The sequence below is a fragment of the Ascaphus truei genome, chromosome 13, assembly GCF_040206685.1.
Source record: "Ascaphus truei isolate aAscTru1 chromosome 13, aAscTru1.hap1, whole genome shotgun sequence".
In the NCBI taxonomy this organism is placed as follows: domain Eukaryota; kingdom Metazoa; phylum Chordata; class Amphibia; order Anura; family Ascaphidae; genus Ascaphus; species Ascaphus truei.
The window spans coordinates 25,503,519-25,522,066 of record NC_134495.1 but is presented as its reverse complement, the minus strand read 5'-3'; the positions used below and the strand labels follow the sequence as shown (position 1 = coordinate 25,522,066).

Sequence of the window (18,548 nt, the reverse complement as noted above, 5' to 3'; positions counted from 1 at the left end):
ATGTTTTTTTTTATAGCGCTGCTAGTTTTACGTAGCGCTTTAGAGACATTTTGCTTTAAAGCAGCAACACCACTCCCCCCTTGCCCCCTCCCCTCTTTTTATATGTAAATCATGTGACAATGTATAATTCACCGTCCCTGCCCCGTGGAGCTTACAATCTATTTTTTGGTGTCTGAGGCACATACTGTACTGTACATGTTCATCCTGTGCATTCAGAAACACTGCAGATAGGGGGAGTTGGTGATGTACGTATTCTGGAATGTAGCCAATTCCATCATAACATGTATCATTTAGAAGAACTCTTTGGTGGCATGTTCTTATTTGAAAATCTGCCTCCTGTAGATCATCTGACCCGGGATGTTTTCTCTTGGTGCGGGAATTATAATTCTGCAGAACAAGAAGCTATGTCTGTATTTGATAAACCATGTTTGGGATCTGAAGTAAGGTTAAAGAATAAAATATATATATATATATATATATATATATATGCAAGAAAAACATTTACTTTGGACAAAAACAAAAAACAAAACAGTTCCACTACCTAATCTTTACACTTGTATGCAAATGAGTTTTGCAATTACACTTTGCAGACATTGAATCACGGCTAACACAATTGTGTCGGCAAGTTTACCCCAAGCTTGTTTGCACTAAGAGATTTAAAAATAAAGTTTTTTATATTCAATATATTCTAGAAGCATCCCCAAATTACAATTTCATTTTTTTAATTACAATTATACGACACTTAATATGTACAAGATTGATTTTCCCGCATTCACAACTTCGAACATCTTATTTCAAGTTGTATTGTATGTCTTTATATAGAGCCATTAATGTACATAGTGCTTCACAGTAGTAATACATGTGACAATCATATAAATAACAAATAATATAAATAACGGGCCATGGGAATAAGTGCTTCAGACATAAACGTAACATTTAGCAAGAGGAGTCCCTGCTCCGAGGAGCTTACAATCTAATTGGTATGTAGGAGGAACGTACAGAGACAGTAGGAGGGCATTCGGATAAGTGCTTCTGCAGGGGGCCAATCTTTGTGTATCTTGTGTCTTGTATTATCCACGGTGCTACTAATGTGCTTCTTTAAGCAGGTGTGTCTTAAGGTGGATAGAGAGGGTGCTAGTCGGGTATTGAGGGGAGGGGCATTCCAGAGGTGTGGGGCAGTCAGTGAGAAAGGTTTAAGGCGAGAGAGGGATTTAGATACAAAGGGGGCAGAGAGAAGACCTCCTTGAGCAGAACGCAAGAGTCGGGATGGTGCATAGCGAGAAATTAGAGCTGAGATGTAAGGAGGAGCAGAAGAGTGTAAAGCTTTAAAAGTGAGGAAGAATTGAGAGTGAGATGCGGGATTTGATAGGAAGCCAGGAGAGGGATTTCAGGAGGGGAGACGCTGAGACAGATTTAGGAAAAAATAGAGTGATTCTGGCAGCAGTTCAGTTCACTTTACAGCCCAAAAATGCCAACTCATATCTGTTGAATGGAACTAAGCAGAAGCCCACCGTTGTACTGGTGACAGCTGATTTTTCAAATATTCAATCAGATTATTCATAATTAAAACATTACTAACAAATGTGAGGGCTTTGCCTGAATGGGTTAAATTATCTTTCAGATATGGAGGAAAATAAATATCCAGATGTAAATAACGGTAACATTTTAGGGACTGTGGACACTGAATATAGCAGTAACTTCAAAAGCTACCTCACACTCGGTACACCCAAGCACCTTCTCTCAGCACATTAGAACGCCTCCTAAATGAAGCATTTTATTAGCCTAGAGTAGACTCATGGCTATTGTCCCACACCTACAGTCGCTCCTGCCAATGACTGCCATCTACTGCACTTATTCCCTCACCTGCTGTCTCTGTAAGTCTCCCAACATACCACTTAGGGCTGGGACCCGCTGCGGGAGGCCGCGCGAGCGTTCCCCACCAGCAGGGGAATCCTTGTGAGCCGGTCCCAGTCCCCCCTCGCTGCACGGCTCACTACGCACTGTGACGCGTCAGCCGGCAGGGGATGCAAGAAAATTGTGATCCCGAGCGGTGACGCGTCATGTGGTGCGCTGATGAGCCAATCAGCGGCGGTAGCGGGAGCTGTCAGACAGCTTCCTACACAAGGTAGGGTGTCTGTGTGTGTGTGTCTCTGTCTGTGTGTCTCAGTGTGTGAGGGCATTTGTGGGGGAAGGGGGAGGGAGCTGCTTACCTTCCAGCAGCCCGCAGCAGCTCTCTCCTGTCCTGCAGACCGAGCCCGTGGAGGGAGGGGGGGGAGTAGCGGGTCCCTCCGCTCAAACCACGCCCCCCCCATCCCACTCCCGCACCGCTCCCTACAGACCACATATCGCGGTCTGTGTCTGTCAGCGCGCCGCCTGTCTGCAGTGCGGGTGCGCTGACTGAGGGAGCGGGGCCTTAGCCTTAGATTGGAAGCTCTCCAGGGAAGGGGATTCCTTTCCTATTGTCTGATCTTATTTGCTGCACTTATTGTACTGTAATTGTGTGTGTGTGTGTGTGTGTGTGTGTGTGTGTGTGTGTGTGTGTGTGTCTTTACACACACACACACGTACACGTATACACACACGTACACGAATACACACGTACACGTATACATACATGCATACATACATGCATACATACATCTATACATGTGTAAAGATGCTTTTAGAAAATAAATATTGGTTTCATTTGTTTTTTATTCCGCACAAATTATATTTTATATGAATTGCTGTACTACAGAAATCTATCTGATTGAAGTAAAGATATAAACGCAATAAGAACAATATAAATATGGACAGTACAAGCCGTGGGAGTGGAAATGAATGGTGAGTGGGAATAGGGGGCAGCCCCCCTTGTGTTCGTTCACACATTTTAATATTTTGCATGCACAGCTCTCACCCTTTCACACGTGGGAACTGCAGCCTGGAATATTAACAATATTATACTATACAACACAAACATTCTTAACACTTTCACTGCCAGAGGGGCCAGCAAAGCATTAGTCAGCAATGCTATTCTGGCCCCTGTGACAGTACAAGGGGTCTTTTAGCACACAGCCATTTCAACCTCTTGCATCATGGATTACATTAATATCTCCAGACAGCAAAATAGTTTTACCACATGAAAAAAAAAATCCAAATGCTTTCAGTGGTATTAATTTTGATGAAATGTGGTGTTTTTGTGCACTGGCTTTGCCTCTTTTTTGCACCTGGGACATCTATTTAGAGGTATATCTTTCAGAAAGAGAGCAGCATTCCTCTGAAAACCTTGTCTTGTGATAGAGTCTGGTGCCACTTTTTGAACTACTCACTTGCATTTGCACAAGACAAATTCCTTTCATGTGTAGCTTGTGTTAAGTGCCCTTCCCAAGTCACCTCTACACACTATCCCGGTGGCCTTCAGCACTGACTAGGGCTGTGTAACAGCAGCCTGAGGGTGCACTGCACACCCCCCCCCCCCCCCCTCCCTCATCGCTCTGATTGGCCAGAGGAGGTCTCCTTGTCCATACTTGGACAGTATGACCATACATGGAACATCGCACCTCCTCCCCACACGGGCACTGCAGGGTGACCTCTCTGTGGCCAGATCCTTATTCCTAGAGATTACAGAAGGCAAGTTGTGGGTCGGACCCTTTGATCCACTTATCTGAGACACTAGGAGAGGGATTTGCGAGCATGGTTAGCGAAACAGAAAGCCAGGCAGCTGAGCGCCCACTGACTTCAGATCCCAATGCAACAGAAGCAATGGATAATAACTCTGGGCAAGGTGGGTATGGAATCATGATCATGTATATATATATTTTTTTTTTGGGGGGGGGGGGTTATATGATTTACACTCTGATCCTTATTGTTTGGGACAGGCTCCTTCGGGTTTTATCTTTACAGATATCATTATAAATCAGGTTCACAAAGGTAATGCCTATAGGGTTGTGGCTGAGTTAAATAACCAGTCCTTTTAAATGATGCCTGTCCTTGAGATCAGTATGTGGTGATCACCCTACTGTAGTGATCAGTAGGGTCTGTGTCTGTGTGGGGCTTTTGAATAAACACTTTATGATGAAATATATACAGCTCTCATAGTATAATTGTTTTATTTCTGGAAAAAGGTTAAATACAATATTATTATTATTTTTACAATTATTATACAAGCCTAGCGGAGTTATTTACTTAATATCACATCAATATTGCATTTACTTAATATCACATCAATATTGCAATATTGTGGCATCAAAGTAGCTGAATGTGTTATTTAAGCAGTAACAGAATACAAAGCCATTCTCTTGGATGATGACATTTAAATAGGTTTGTACACTTTTGAAACAAAACTGATCAAAGTTATGATTTGTAGTTCCTTTGGTCATATTGTATTAGACATGCTGGGCTCGTTCTGATGCAGCAATGCAAAATGTTATTGCTTCCTTGACTAGACACACTAACTAGTTATGGTACTATAGGCTTGTGGTCATTCAACACGTGGGATGTGTGTACAAAGCATCAAGGTCACCTTTAGACTTGTTCTGTCCTCCACCAATTCCAGGAGTCACCAATTCCAGGAGTCCGCTGTGAACATGGAACATTTGGAGAGTGTACAGTACTTTGCTTAGCTCTCTGTAATAATTGAACTTTTACCTTTTACTCCTTTTATCCTATTCGCAAGAGAAATAATCGTGGATTAGACATATTTTATTTAATACTATTTTATATATTACTACTATTTGCATTAATTTATTTCAATAATTGTACGTGTAAGAGTATAGATGTAAAGGCACATTTGATTTTAAAATGTATAGCTGAATATAACATGTTTACACTTAGACACAAATTCTGTGGGGGGAAAAACAAGACTTTCAGGTACTCGTTTTCAATTTTTATACTGAGCAATTGAAATTGTTTTGATTTAACTTTACATAAAAGGGATTATTTGCAGCATGTGTAGCCTCCAGCCCGCTGGCATTGAATGAATTAATTTGAGTACGAGCCTTCAATTTCTAATGCCAGATAGATGCTTCCAATAACTGAAGGTTTTATTTAAAGGCAAGCTACACCCTAAAATGTTAAGAACTTTTCTTATACTAATTGTGCCTTCAAAATGCTATGGACAGTGATGTGTATATTGTCCATGCAATATATTAAGGGTGTGTATAAAATTTAAACAAACTAATTTTTTTTTTACGTATATTGAAAAAATGAATAGGTTTAACAAAAAAAAAAAAACCGTTGTGACGCTGTCATTTATGGTACAAGAAGTTCCAGGTATCATGTCATTTTGCATAATTATCAACGCTTTATAGACTATTGGAAGATATGACTGAGCCAAATTACCTAGCATTATCGATGCCTCTAACATTGGGGTTATATGTATATATTGTTTTAATATATTGTTTTAATATATACAGCCTTGATTACTTTTTATTGACAACTAATTACCTAAATTGGCGATCGATTCGTTCTCCAGTGATCGATCCGCAAAATCCTGTTTCCCGGGACTCACTAACTGGCTGCCTTTCAGTTTCAAATCAATCCTTCAGTCAGTGTAACTCAGCAGCTACAATGTATTCTTATATACTACAGAACTGATTATGTTTTTGAAATACGTAGGAGATTGCTCCTTCAAATAAACACTCTCAAATCAAAAGGTTATATTTAAATCACTCGTTTGAGACACTACCACTTGCTTTTACCAAATGGTGCCTGTCATTAAATACATCTCAGGAAGGGACAGTAGGAGAGCGTAGAGAAACAGACCACTGAACATGGCAGCACACACGGGAGACCCATGGCGTAGAGAAACAGACCACTGAACATGGCAGCACACACGGGAGACCCATGTCGTAGAGAAACAGACCACTGAACATGGCAGCACACACGGGAGACCCATGGCGTAGAGAAACAGACCACTGAACATGGCAGCACACACGGGAGACCCATGTCGTAGAGAAACAGACCACTGAACATGGCAGCACACACGGGAGACCCATGGCGTAGAGAAACAGACCACTGAACATGGCAGCACACACGGGAGACCCATGGCGTAGAGAAGCGGACCACTGAACATGGCAGCACACACGGGAGACCCATGGCGTAGAGAAGCAGACCACTGAACATGGCAGCACACACGGGAGACCCATGGCGTAGAGAAGCAGACCACTGAACATGGCAGCACACACGGGAGACCCATGGCGTAGAGAAACAGACCACTGAACATGGCAGCACACACGGGAGACCATGGCGTAGAGAAGCAGACCACTGAACATGGCAGCACACACGGGAGACCATGGCGTAGAGAAGCAGACCACTGAACATGGCAGCACACACGGGAGACCCATGGCGTAGAGAAGCGGACCACTGAACATGGCAGCACACACGGGAGACCCATGGCGTAGAGAAGCAGACCACTGAACATGGCAGCACACACAGGAGACCCATGGCGTAGAGAAGCGGACCACTGAACATGGCAGCACACACGGGAGACCCATGGCGTAGAGAAGCAGACCACTGAACATGGCAGCACACACAGGAGACCCATGGCGTAGAGAAGCAGACCACTGAACATGTCAGCACACACGGGAGACCCATGGCGTAGAGAAGCAGACCACTGAACATGTCAGCACACACGGGAGACCCATGGCGTAGAGAAGCAGACCACTGAACATGTCAGCACACACGGGAGACCCATGGCGTAGAGAAGCAGACCACTGAACATGGCAGCACACACGGGAGACCATGGCGTAGAGAAGCAGACCACTGAACATGGCAGCACACACGGGAGACCATGGCGTAGAGAAGCGAACCACTGAACATGGCAGCACACACGGGAGACCCATGGCATAGAGAAGCAGACCACTGAACATGGCAGCACACACGGGAGACCCATGGCGTAGAGAAGCGGACCACTGAACATGGCAGCACACACGGGAGACCCATGGCGTAGAGAAGCGAACCACTGAACATGGCAGCACACACGGGAGACCCATGGCGTAGAGAAGCAGACCACTAAACATGGCAGCACACACGGGAGACCCATGGCATAGAGAAGCAGACCACTGAACATGGCAGCACACACGGGAGACCCATGGCATAGAGAAGCAGACCACTGAACATGGCAGCACACACGGGAGACCCATGGCGTAGAGAAGCAGACCACTGAACATGGCAGCACACACGGGAGACCCATGGCGTAGAGAAGCGGACCACTGAACATGGCAGCACACACGGGAGACCCATGGCGTAGAGAAGCAGACCACTGAACATGGCAGCACACACGGGAGACCCATGGCGTAGAGAAGCGGACCACTGAACATGGCAGCACACACGGGAGACCCATGGCGTAGAGAAGCAGACCACTGAACATGGCAGCACACACGGGAGACCCATGGCGTAGAGAAGCAGAACACTGAACATGGCAGCACACACGGGAGACCCATGGCGTAGAGAAGCAGACCACTGAACATGGCAGCACACACGGGAGACCCATGGCGTAGAGAAGCAGACCACTAAACATGGCAGCACACACGGGAGACCCATGGCGTAGAGAAGCGGACCACTGAACATGGCAGCACACACGGGAGACCCATGGCGTAGAGAAGCAGACCACTGAACATGGCAGCACACACGGGAGACCCATGGCGTAGAGAAGCGGACCACTGAACATGGCAGCACACACGGGAGACCCATGGCGTAGAGAAGCAGACCACTGAACATGGCAGCACACACGGGAGACCCATGGCGTAGAGAAGCAGACCACTGAACATGGCAGCACACACGGGAGACCCATGGCGTAGAGAAGCAGACCACTGAACATGGCAGCACACACGGGAGACCCATGGCGTAGAGAAGCAGACCACTGAACATGGCAGCACACACAGGAGACCCATGAAGCCAACCCCATTGCTTGGGATGTTTTAGATTTGGTTATTTTAAAATACAAAAGCGCTTATTCATTAAGGTCCGTTTTGCGTGGCTGCACTCGATCCTGCGCCGACTCCTATTCAAGGCAATGGGAGTTAACGCCGGATGAGGGGAGTGAACCCATAATGGGTCTTAATAAATAATCCCCCAAATTATTAGTCTACCTGGAAATATTCAGATTAAGAAGGCCATGCAATGCCCTGTTTTAAAGGGAGGGGGGTGGCCTTTTTCTTTTGTGGGTTAAATTTGATCCGTTTTTATTCTTTACTTTAGCAGCTGTTACTTGGCATTCATTGGTTTATAATTTCCAGGATATTGTTGAGCCGTAAAGCTTGGCATGTGAATAGTTTAATGCTAGAGCCTGTAAAATGCAAGAGGCAACATACCAACCAAGCAACCCCCAAAGGGTTCTTATTTGGCGATGTGGAGCTCTGTTGAGTCTTAAAGCCGATAACAAATCTCCCTTCAAGCAATGACTTAAAACTCTGATTCTATTCTCTGAATTTAGCCCCTTAGAGATGTGCATGTTTCTCATGTTGTTCATTGCTTTCCACTTTTTATTCATATATTTTCCTCTTATACTCTCTTTCACTTCCATCGGGCGTTAAGGGGCATGTATGTAGCCACGTCTGGGGTGGAATCCTGGTCGCATGTCTTTGGTTTGGTGTTCGTGCAAAAAATGAAATACAAACATAATTTTCATCGATTCGATTAGTTTTGCATTCCATTTTCTCGTTACTTTTAGAGATCCTTTTCTCTTTACAATCTGATGCTTCATCCAGGAGATTCAGGATGAGGACGACGCGTGCGGCCGCCGGCGCCACCAGCCCCTTACCTACAATCTATTGGTCCCCGCTGCCTCCTCCCTCCGTGGCTCACTACGTGCTGTGACGCGTCAGATGGCCAGTGCTACCAGAAGGTGGTGTTCTGAAGTTTTGACGCGTCGCATGGTGCGCGAGTGAGACAATGAGGAGGGGAGCAGGGAGGGAGGTGGGGGGAAGTGTGTATGTATGTATGTGTGTTGTGTGTGTGTGTGGGGGGGGATGGACGTACGGACCCTCCGCTCAAACCACGGCGCCCCGCCGCTCCAGCTCCCGCTCCCTACAGACCGCAGGTAGCGGTCAATTGCCTCTCAGCGCGCCACCTGCATGCAGTGCGGGCGCGCTGACTGAGGCAGCGGGGCCTCGGCCTAAAAGAGCAGGACATGCCCAGGGAGAGAGATACTAACATATGTGTTAGACTCATATGGGTTTCTCGGGGGGGGGGGGGGGGGAGGCGCTGACAATTTGTTGCAAAGTAATGCCTTCAGGCAATATATGGGTTAGCATACAGCATAAGCACCCTACAAATAATAATACAACAAACCATAACCTCTATATATGCCAATATTAAACCATTAACCTATGTTATTCGGCTAGTCATGGGTTGGCCATAGCTAGCCACTTAAGCTACTAAGTGGTAAATATATTCACTTCTACATTAATGCAATGTATTTGTGTAATCTATTTCAGGATGGCTAGTCTTCTCTCCTTTTGTCTTATGGGGTCCGTTATGTCAAATGTACAATGGAGCAGACAAAAATAGACGATGTCTCATAAAGGTGGTCGCCCCAAGTGTGGTCCACTCACACCTTCAATACTCAAACATATAACCTGCAATTCACCAACGCCAGCAATATTCAATGCAACAGCATAATGACAAGTGCAGAAAGGGTTATCTTCCTCTTTCCTTGGAAATATACATAGGCAAGACAGGCCTAATGCCAGCCTGGCATCAGGGCCGCTTTATACATTAGGCCGACTAGGCACAGTGCCCAGGGCCTACGAACCTTTTAGGGCCTACAATATTTCACTTGAAAAAATCGCTAAACAAAAAAAAAAATCACAAAATAAGAGAAAACAGCAAATTTTCATTTAAAATGCCTTCGAAGTATCGATACCGTTAAATATCGAAACAAAAGTATTGATGCCAAATATCGCGAGTATCGAAAGAAACAAGCAGACCATGAAATTAGCATAAAAATGAATAAAAATATCAGGGACACATGCCTCTAGAAATAAAAGTGCCTAGGGCCTACGAAAGTCTTAAAACAGCCCTGCCTGGCATAGGTGATTAAAATGGTACTGGTCCTTTTTGGCAGAAGCCTGATATTACCAGGTATAGGAGTTTAGTGAACAAGAAATGATCCGTTCCTCATTTGCACACCCTGCCGTTAAGAAGACCATCGACATATTCGCAGCGCTTAAAAGCCCATTACCACACGATGTTGTGAATACTGTAGAATGATAACTAAAGTTAATGTTAAACGCCCGCTTTAAAAAAAAAAATGTAAAAAAAAAATTGTTGACCTTTAGCGAATCCATGAGTGAAAACCTAGGGGAGTCCCGCTAATGAGTTTGCAAGTTTCTTAGAGACTGTACAAGTTGGATCATGAAATCAGAGAGCTGGTTGCAGGACTCTCTGGTATTGATGGGGTTGCGCATAAGGATTCCTTTGTATCTTAAGATGCAGTCCGTAGATAAGTATTATTTTTCATATGCATCCGAACAGCTGCATAAACTCTTGTTCAAACCAGACGCCAGCATCTGGACTTGTAGCAAGTCTGGATGTGCAAAAATATTTTTCATGTCTATAAATGTGTATAAACGTGTGTGTTTATTAATATATATTCAAAGGAAAAATAATATTTTTAGATAAAAAGAACCCTTTTTTGTTTTGGGTTCTGTTAATAGGATGGATTGAATAAATTGACATTTGAATCATATTTTTCTATAAATATATATTCAAGCGTGTGTATACAGTATATAAAAACATCAGACTGAAGTGTGTGTGTGTGCGTGCGTGTGCGTGAACGCGCATGCGCATATAGATAGCTGAAATGTAATGGGACTTCACTTTATTTAAATATATATGTATATAATATACAGTTAAAAGAGCAATCAAAACAATATCCTACATGCATTAAAAAAAAAGCAGATCTATAGTTTCAGATAATACTTCATTTAAAAAGATGTATTAAACTCTTAATGCCATTTTTAATGAGTTTTTTTAATATACTGAGCATCCTTTAATTTCTATAGCAGGCCCCCCAAGCAGTGAAAGATCTTTGCAACACTTTCCTGTTTGATAATGTGTTGCAAATGTTTCCAGCAGTTTGAGCTGCAAACTGTAACAATAGCTAATATTACCTTAGTAATATCAGGATCCATTGTAGCTGCTGAGTTACACCGACTAAAGGATTGATTGAAACCGGAAGGCGGCCATTACGTGAACCCAGGGAAGTAGGATCTTTGCTGCTCGATCGCGGGACAATTAATCGATCAGCTGGTTAAGTAATTTGTTTTCAATAAAGGTAATCAAAGACTGCATGTATTAGAACAAAACAAAAAAATATATATATATTTTTTTTTTTTAATTTACACGCTGCATGGACTCCCTCTTTAAATAACACAGTTAAATGTTCAGTCCTCCTAGCACCAGAATGAACCAGTGACAATGACACCGTTAAGGAGTTAAATAATAATAATAGCTTTATTTCATGCAGCGCTTTTCTCCCACTGGGACTCATGAATTAATGTTGATGATTGACACAGTTGTATTTTTTTTTACAATCCGACCCCAGTAAGTATTTGTAAACATGCTTTTTTAATTAGTTTATAAACACGATGAGAGGAGACCTGGGAGGGGTTTAACCTCCACTGGTTGCTCCCTTTTGTGTGATGTCACTAGATGCTGAACAGGAGCTCGGGCCAGAACACCCCCCCCCCCCATCCCCTCATTATCTTCACAGGCATTTTCACTGGGGCAGCAATGGCCTAGATCAGGGGTGCTCAACTCCAGCCCTCAAGCCCCTACCCCCCCCCCCCCAACAGGTCAGGTTTTCAGGATATACCAGTTTCAACACTATTGAAAGACTGAGACTTTGATTGAGACACCTGTCCTGAAGCAGGGGCTGATTGAGCAACCTGTGCTCCTGGATATCCTGAAAACCTGACCTGTTGGGGGGAGGCTTGGGGACAGGCGCTGATCACCCCTGGCTTAGATGTTGGGTAAACACTTGACTAACCAACTTTTCTGTGCAAAGTAGTTGCACAATTGCGCGCACTGGAAAAGCCGGTGTTTGCATCTTTTGATGAGACTGGAATGTGTAACACGAAATGTTTGACATCACCTGTGCAGAAGGGAGAAGCCGTGTGTGCACATAACATCGCTACAAGGCTTAATAAGCAAGAGTTGTAGCATGTACGTGCAGTACTTCTAAAATATTTGCCCCAGGGGTGAATATGAGTATATCAAACGTGCTGCTGGTGTTGAGCTGGGCTTTTTCTGTGGAGGTCAGAAACCATGATTCTTGAGTCATTTTGTGTTCCCAGTTGTGATGTTTAATGGGTAATGTCACGTAGTTAAGCTGCTTATCACTAATTGGCGCCTGCAAATAGATTTGAATCCGCCTTAACCCTTTGACCCCACATACTGCGCTGCAGAATATATTGTCGCCGTACAAATACAATATGTGTATGTAAGTCTGAGGCACTCGACAACCGTAGGTAAAAGGGGAAAAAAATACTTTGCTTCCCGTGGGGTGCACGCAGAAGGGCCAGAATCCCCAGCCAGCCCCAAATAAAATGTATGGAAGAAAGGAATCCTTAGCACTCGCCAACTGATAACCAAGATACTTTTATTCCATCTGGCAAACAATGTATGAACTCGGCGATGTTTCCGACTATCCTGTCCTTTGACAGATGGAATAAAGGTATCTTTTGATAGATATATATAGAGAGATATAGGTGTGTGTATATATACATATACCTCATCAACTTCAGCCCTTGTGGATGGATGAGGACCTTCCAGGTACTGCGATTGTAAGCAAAACACACACACACACATATATCTGTGTTACAACAGCTTGAGCGTGATTTCATTTGATCAATATACAATACTCTGTGATTACAGCTGTTACCAGTCAAACTAAAGAAAAGGAGCTAAATGGGGTTACAACAATGAATGAGGACAAAGAAACCAAAGAGACCAGCGCCCAGGATGTTTTTGATGTGAAAATTCAGTTGCCTGGAGGAGATATTCTTGATATACAGGTGAGAAACCTTTATTACGCTTTATGGTGCTAATAACTATTGGTGTACTGTTAGGTAATCCATGTTACTCAGGGTTTTTAATCAGAAGGGAGGAGTGTTTAACTCTGGGAACCTTTTGCACTCTACAGGTATGTACTTTTTCTTGTTCGGGAAGGTAAAAGGGCCACCAGCAAATGCCATTACAACAAACAAACCAATATGTAATGAGAATTCCGGTGTGACGCTCCAAATTCTTGTTTTTAATTGGTTGGTTGTGTTATGCTCTTGGTCAATTATGGGAACTGCAGAGCAGCAGTACCTATATCTTCCTAAATAGGGGTCTCATTTTACTTGGAATAAAAGGTAAAAATAACATTTCTCATATAACAAAAACACCATGATAATTGATAACCTTCATACCTGAAAATATAACCAAAGAGAATAAAACCTACTGCTACAATAATAATAAGCTTAACAATCTACTCGTTATCCTCATCCACTTTATATCCTGTGAGTTAGGGGGCAATTCATTGAAGTCTAACGGGGAGGTTTTCGGTGGGACCATTTTCATCTGCCGTCAATAGGGGTTATAAGTCGAAAATGTCTCCACTGGCAACGTCAGACTATATTAAATAAACCCCTAAGTCTCTCAGTTGGGTCTGCCGGCTATGGAGACTGAGCTTCTGTAAATCTAAGGTCCGTATCTGGGAAGCTGCTGCCCTGTGCTGAAGATATTTTCAGGGCCATTCCTCTGAAATGAGCTCATCTCTTCATCTCTTCTTCAACACTGGAATATGAGCCTTCTGGGTAAATTGTATATAGTCTGAAGCGGCTGTTTTTGGCCAAAACTCCCAATAAACTTCAATATCCAAACGCCTTTTTTCCTTAAGAGACAATTTGATCAACTGAATCAATCAACCGAATATGACCAATGAGACCCTTTTGCCGTGGCCATAATATGCCTCTCTCTGTTATGCACAGGTGTCTTCGAAAGAGTTGGTTCAGGAGATAATCCAGGTGTTGATGGAACACGAAGACTCCTGCCACAGAACATGCTTTTCATTACAGTTTGAAGGAAACGTTTTGGACAACTTCTCAGAGCTGAAGTCTGTGGAGGGGCTGAAAGAGGGATCTGTTTTAAAAGTGGTGGAAGGTAAGACGATAAAGGGCCTAATTTTAGATTGTCCAAAGTGGCCATACATGTGGTTTTCGGCCAAAAATCCCATGGATGTCATTGGGCTGTTTTCTGCTGAAAATCCCCAAACGGTCCCTTCGGGCTATACTGAAGGAACAGAACCTTTTTCAATTACAGTTCCATAATCATTGTTTAGATCAGGGGTGGCCAGCTCCAGTCCTTAAGGGCCACCAACAGGTCAGGTTTTAAGGATATCCCTGCTTCAACACAGGTGGCTCAATCAGTGGCTCAGTCATTGACTCTGATGGAAGCACCTGTGCTGAAGCAGGGATATCCTTAAAACATAACCTGTTGGTGGCTCATATCTCCACAAATGGATGTCTCTAAACTCCCAAAGGTTCTGGTTCATTGTAGAGTTGTTTTTGCTTCCAGAACCGTACACAATCAGAGAGGCTCGAATTCATATCCGCCATTTTCGGGACCTGCTGAAAAGTTTGGATTCCACCGACGCCTACAATGGGGTAGACTGCAACTCCCTGACCTTCCTGAGCAGCATCTCTGAGGAAGACATTGGAGGTACAAATATACCATACACCATACATACATAGCGTCCATATTCATGATGGAGAAGATGGACGCACACATTGTTTCTGTTATATCTAACAAATGGTCGTATGGGATCTTTTTCACTGGATGTATCCATCTTCTCTTTCCCGAATATAGACTATTACCCAGTGACCATTGTTGTGGGGAACAAGGTTAGACAGCACCATCAACCATTACCTATGATCACATCCTACCTAGAAAGGCGTGCAGAACAAATACAAACATTCTTTATACATCCACAGTGGGAGTTTTCCCTTTTGGCCTAAAGCTTTGTACACATTATTACATATGAAGAACTCGTGGTTTTATTGTATTGTATTGTATGTCTTTATTTATATAGCGCCATTAATGTACATAGCGCTTCACAGTAGAAATACATGTGGTAAATCAAATAAATAACAGATAATATAAATAACAGATCATGGGAATAAGTGCTTCAGACATAAAAGTAACATTAAGGAAGAGGAGTCCCTGCCCCGAGGAGCTTACATTCTAATTGGTAGGTAGGGAGAACGTACAGAGACAGTAGGAGGGAGTTCTGGTAAGTGCGTCTGCAGGGGGCCAAGCTTTATGTATCATGTGTTCAGAATATCCACAGTGCTATTCATATGCTTCTTTAAGCAAATGTGTCTTAAGGTGGGTCTTAAAGGTGGATAGAGAGGGTACTAGTCGGGTACTGAGGGGAAGGGCATTCCAGAGGTGTGGGGCAGTCAGTGAAAAAGGTTTAAGGCGGGAGAGGGCTTTAGATACAAAGGGGGTAGAAAGAAGACATCCTTGAGAAGAACGCAAGAGTCTGGAGGGTGCATAACGAGAAATTAGGGCTGAGATGTAAGGAGGGGCAGAGGAGTGTAAAGCTTTAAAAGTGAGGAGAAGAATGGAGTGTGAGATGCGGGATTTGATCGGAAGGGATTTAATAAAAAGTGTTAGTCTATGATCAATGGTTCTCAAAACCTCTCCTTGGAGACCACTGGCCACACTGGATTTTGGGAATATGCTAATGCATTTTTACATAGGTGAACACACTTAATTTGCATATGTATAGACGGTTGGATGGTTGGCCCAGAAATCTGGTGTAGATCAGGGCCACATTTGACAACCACTGGTCTAGATGAAAAGAGAGTCGGCCTTAACCCTTCAAGCCCCAAGACGTCCCCCAAATACCATAAGGGCAAGCACTCTAACAGCTCTATGATGTCCAGGGTCGCTCATTTTCTAAGGGGAGATTGCTTTCGCAATGGTGAACACGGTCAGAATGGAAGTTGAGTGTTCTCCACTTCCCTTCATGTCCTGTGCATGACAATGTGATCGCTACACCAAGCGCTCACGTGGCTGAGAGTTGGAAGACCGGTGGCCCACAGGTGCAGAAACTGGCATGCGAATACAGAACTACCAGCTCTCCCTGGCTTCCAGTTACTGACTGATTATGAGTTATTCTCACTGATTTCTAGCATCAGAAACTTCATAGCCTCACTCTCTTCAAACTTCAAAGTCTGTACTTTTTTCCACTAAAATGACCGTAACAAGGAAGTTTACATCGGAGTTAATGGAAGCCGTAATGTAGAGGTTCTCCTCTGTTCTAGATTCCCCGTGCCATGAAAACAATGGCAAAAGGAAAAAACGACTATCTTCTGACCAAGGGCTGGAGGCAATTGACTGTTCTCCTCCGGAATTCATTCTCCCTGGTTGTATGGACCGCCCCTTGCAGCCTCTGCACCCAATGAGCTTGGACAACAAGGTACAGCAGTGTAACCCGTTGCGGAAAGCACAAGACCTTTATGACATAGTTACATTTAGATAAGGTTGAAAGAAGACATGTGTCCATGGAGCTCAACCTATGTTACTTTTAGACACCGATACTCATCCTATATTTGTATGTACTGCATTTTGATCCAGAGGAAGGCAAATGCAACACCCCAGTGACACATCATCCAATGCTGTCTCATAAGGGGAAAAAAATACTAACTCCAGTAATGGCAAAGGGATCATAAAAGCGAAGCCGGGGCTAGTATCAAATTTCTTCCATACAAATGTTACTCCATAAAACCTCTTTTATGCTGGAAGACACTTTATTGCTGTCCCCTGAACAGGCCATAAATGACAATATAACCTGAGTAGAGTTATAGAGCCATAAGAGTAGCACTGCTTAGTTAATATGTTCCTAATTCTTCTTTTTGATATTCACCCATTGGCGAGCACAGCCACGGCTCCCCCCAATAACAAAACATTGTTACATCCATAAACAGTGGATGTCCCTGTATAAACCGCGTGTCGTAATTGATTTATTTTCTCTCTCGGAAAAAGCCAAGGTCTTCCCTTTTCACAAGCTCCGTCTCTGCCTTTCATGTCATGTTTGGCTGTGACACTCGGCATAGGAAACAGCAAAGGTTTACACCCGACTGGAACAAGCATTGAAAAATGTGTGTGTGTGCGTGTGTGTGTATGTAGGTATATGTGTGAGTGTATATATATATATATATATATATATATATATATATATATATATATATATTAATATATAAAATCGAAAGGTTGGTACTAGCTGCGGTGAATCTGATTGGTCCTCAGCCCAATCAGATTGGTGGGTCTGACGTCACCCAACTTTCACTCTCTTCCCACTCGGACTCGGACACACACACACACATACACACACACACACACACACACACACACACACACACACACACACACACACACACACACACACACACACACACACACACACTCTCTCTGTCCTCTCCCCCCCCATCACACTCACCTCCCTCCCCCGGTGCTCACTCACCTCCCTCCCTGGCACTCACTCACCTCCTTCCCCAGTGCTCACTCACCTCCCTCCCTGGCACTCACTCACATCCCTCCCGGCGCTCTCTCACCTCCCCGGCACGCACTCACCTTCCTGGCGCTCACTCACCTCCCCGGCACTCACTCACCTCCCTGGTGCTCACTCACCTCCCTATCACTCACTCACCTCCCTCCCTGGCACTCACTCACCTCCCTCCCCGGCGCTCACTCACCTCCCTCCTCGGTGCTCACTCACCTCCCTCCCCGGCGCTCACTCACCTCCCTCCCCGGCGCTCACTCACATCCCTCCCCAGTGCTCACTAACCTCCCTCCCCAGCGCTCACTCACCTCCCTCCCCGGTGCTCACTCACCTCCCTTCCCGGCGCTCACTTCCCTCCTTCCCCGGCGGGGGGACAGGCAGTGGGCAGGCAGCCTTGCGGTGCCGAGTGCCTAAGATGGCGGCGCCCAGAAGAACCCCCTTCCTCGCGGAGGTGGCGCCAAGTGCCTAAGTTGGCGGCGCCCGGAAGGACCCCCTTCCTCCCTCACGGCGCCGGGTGCTTAAGATGGCGGCGCCCGGAAGGAGAGGTGACATATCTGTGTGAGTGTGTGTGTGTGTCAGGGTTGGGGAGAGGAGGGACCCGGAAATTTTAAGCAACCCCCCCCCTCCTGTCCACTGTCGTCCCTCCCCTCCTGTCCACTGCCCCCCCTCCTGTCCACTGCGTCCCCCCCCTCCTGTCCACTGTGTCCCCCCCTCCTGTCCACTGTGTCCCCCCCCTCCTGTCCACTGTGTCCCCCCCTCCTGTCCACTGTGTACCCCCCCTCCCCCTCATAGCGGGAAATTTAACTCACGGGCAATGCCGGGTCTCTCAGCTAGTATATATATATCAATTAAAGAATACCACTTGTGAGCACATTCACATGTCTTAGACAGGTCTTCAACCCTGCCTTTCACCATTATCACCTAGCATACAGTGCTTCCACTGCAGCAAGGGATTCTGGGAAATGACATGAAAATGGGCACACAATGTGTCACCTTTTGCCTGCAACCCATT

At 44.7% G+C, this 18,548-nt stretch overlaps 1 protein-coding gene across 1 annotated transcript in view; it reads left to right on the top strand.

The window, feature by feature from the left end:
* Positions 1-3,554: 3,554 nt before the first annotated feature.
* The window catches only part of LOC142465071 (clustered mitochondria protein homolog), a 49,663-nt gene continuing 34,669 nt past the window's right edge, over positions 3,555-18,548 (top strand). The window contains exons 1-5 of the mRNA XM_075568968.1: positions 3,555-3,763; positions 12,859-12,998; positions 13,959-14,130; positions 14,545-14,688; positions 16,299-16,453. Of these exons, the coding sequence (XP_075425083.1) occupies positions 3,673-3,763; positions 12,859-12,998; positions 13,959-14,130; positions 14,545-14,688; positions 16,299-16,453 (702 nt within the window). The 5' untranslated portion in view covers positions 3,555-3,672. The remainder of the gene's footprint in view (positions 3,764-12,858; positions 12,999-13,958; positions 14,131-14,544; positions 14,689-16,298; positions 16,454-18,548) is intronic.